General features: G+C 58.5%; 1 protein-coding gene across 1 annotated transcript in view; it reads right to left on the reverse strand.

Annotated features, from left to right (window-relative positions):
* LOC104127449 (epithelial discoidin domain-containing receptor 1) overlaps positions 1 to 1,115 on the reverse strand; it is an 8,207-nt gene that overhangs the window by 1,791 nt on the left and 5,301 nt on the right. Inside the window, exon 8 of the mRNA XM_035895651.1 lies at positions 11 to 60. Coding sequence (XP_035751544.1) covers positions 11 to 60 — 50 coding nt within the window. The remainder of the gene's footprint in view (positions 1 to 10; positions 61 to 1,115) is intronic.

Below are 1,115 nucleotides of genomic sequence, written 5' to 3' on the forward strand. Positions count from 1 at the left end.
GGGGGGGGGGGGGGCGGGCGGGGGCCCCCCCACGGCCCCCCACCGCCTCCTCCACCGTATCTTCTGCAGGGAAGCCCCATGGCGCCTTAAGGAGGCAGCTAACGAGGGCGGGGGCAGCAGCCAGGGCCCCCAAGCCATTGGCCAAGCTGCTCCAACAAACCACCTTCCCATTGGCCAATGGGCCGGCTAACCGACTCCTGGGGTGGCTGACCCCCAACCAAGCGATCGCTTGGCCAGCTTTGACCTGATCCAACCAACGAGTCAGCCGACCAACCAGTGAACCAACCAGCCAACCAGCCTGGCCTTCAACTCACCAGCCAATCACAGGACAACTCAAATGTCTCCTCAGTCAACAAGCCAACAGGCAACCAGCCACCCCTTGGACTGGTTAACCTTCAGCGAACCAACTGACTATCCCATCCTGCACCCAACCAACCACCCCATCACCCAACCAATGACCTCTTCACTCAACCAACCACCCCATCACCCAACCAATGACCTCTTCACCCAACCAATGACCTCTTCACCCAATCAACCTCCCCATCACCCAACCAATGACCTCTTCACCCAACCAACTTCCCCATCACCCAACCAACCACCCCATCACCCAATCAATGACCTCTTCACCTAACCAACCGCCCCATCACCCAACCAACCTCCCCACCACCCAACCAACCACCCCATCATCCAACCACCTACCCCACCACCCAACCAATGACCCCTTCACCCAACCAACCAACCAAGACATCATCCAACCAACCACCCCACCACCCAATCAATGACCTCTTCACCCACCCAACCACTCCATGATACAACCAATCTCCCAATCACCCAACCAACCACCCCACCACCCAACCAACCTCCTCATTACCCAACTAACCTCCCCATCACCCAACCAACGACCTCTTCACCCAACCAACCTCCCCACCACCCCACCAACCACCCCTTCACTCAACCAACCACCCCACCAATGACCCCTTCACCCAACCACCATCCAACCAATGACTCCTTCACCCAACCAATGACCCCATCACCTAACCAACCACCCAATGACCCCTTCACCCAACCACCCACTCCCTCACCCACCCAACCACCCCATCACCCAACTGCTGAAC

This window comes from Egretta garzetta, unplaced genomic scaffold (assembly GCF_000687185.1).
Source record: "Egretta garzetta isolate BGI_Z169 unplaced genomic scaffold, ASM68718v1 scaffold1016, whole genome shotgun sequence".
In the NCBI taxonomy this organism is placed as follows: Eukaryota; Metazoa; Chordata; class Aves; order Pelecaniformes; family Ardeidae; genus Egretta; species Egretta garzetta.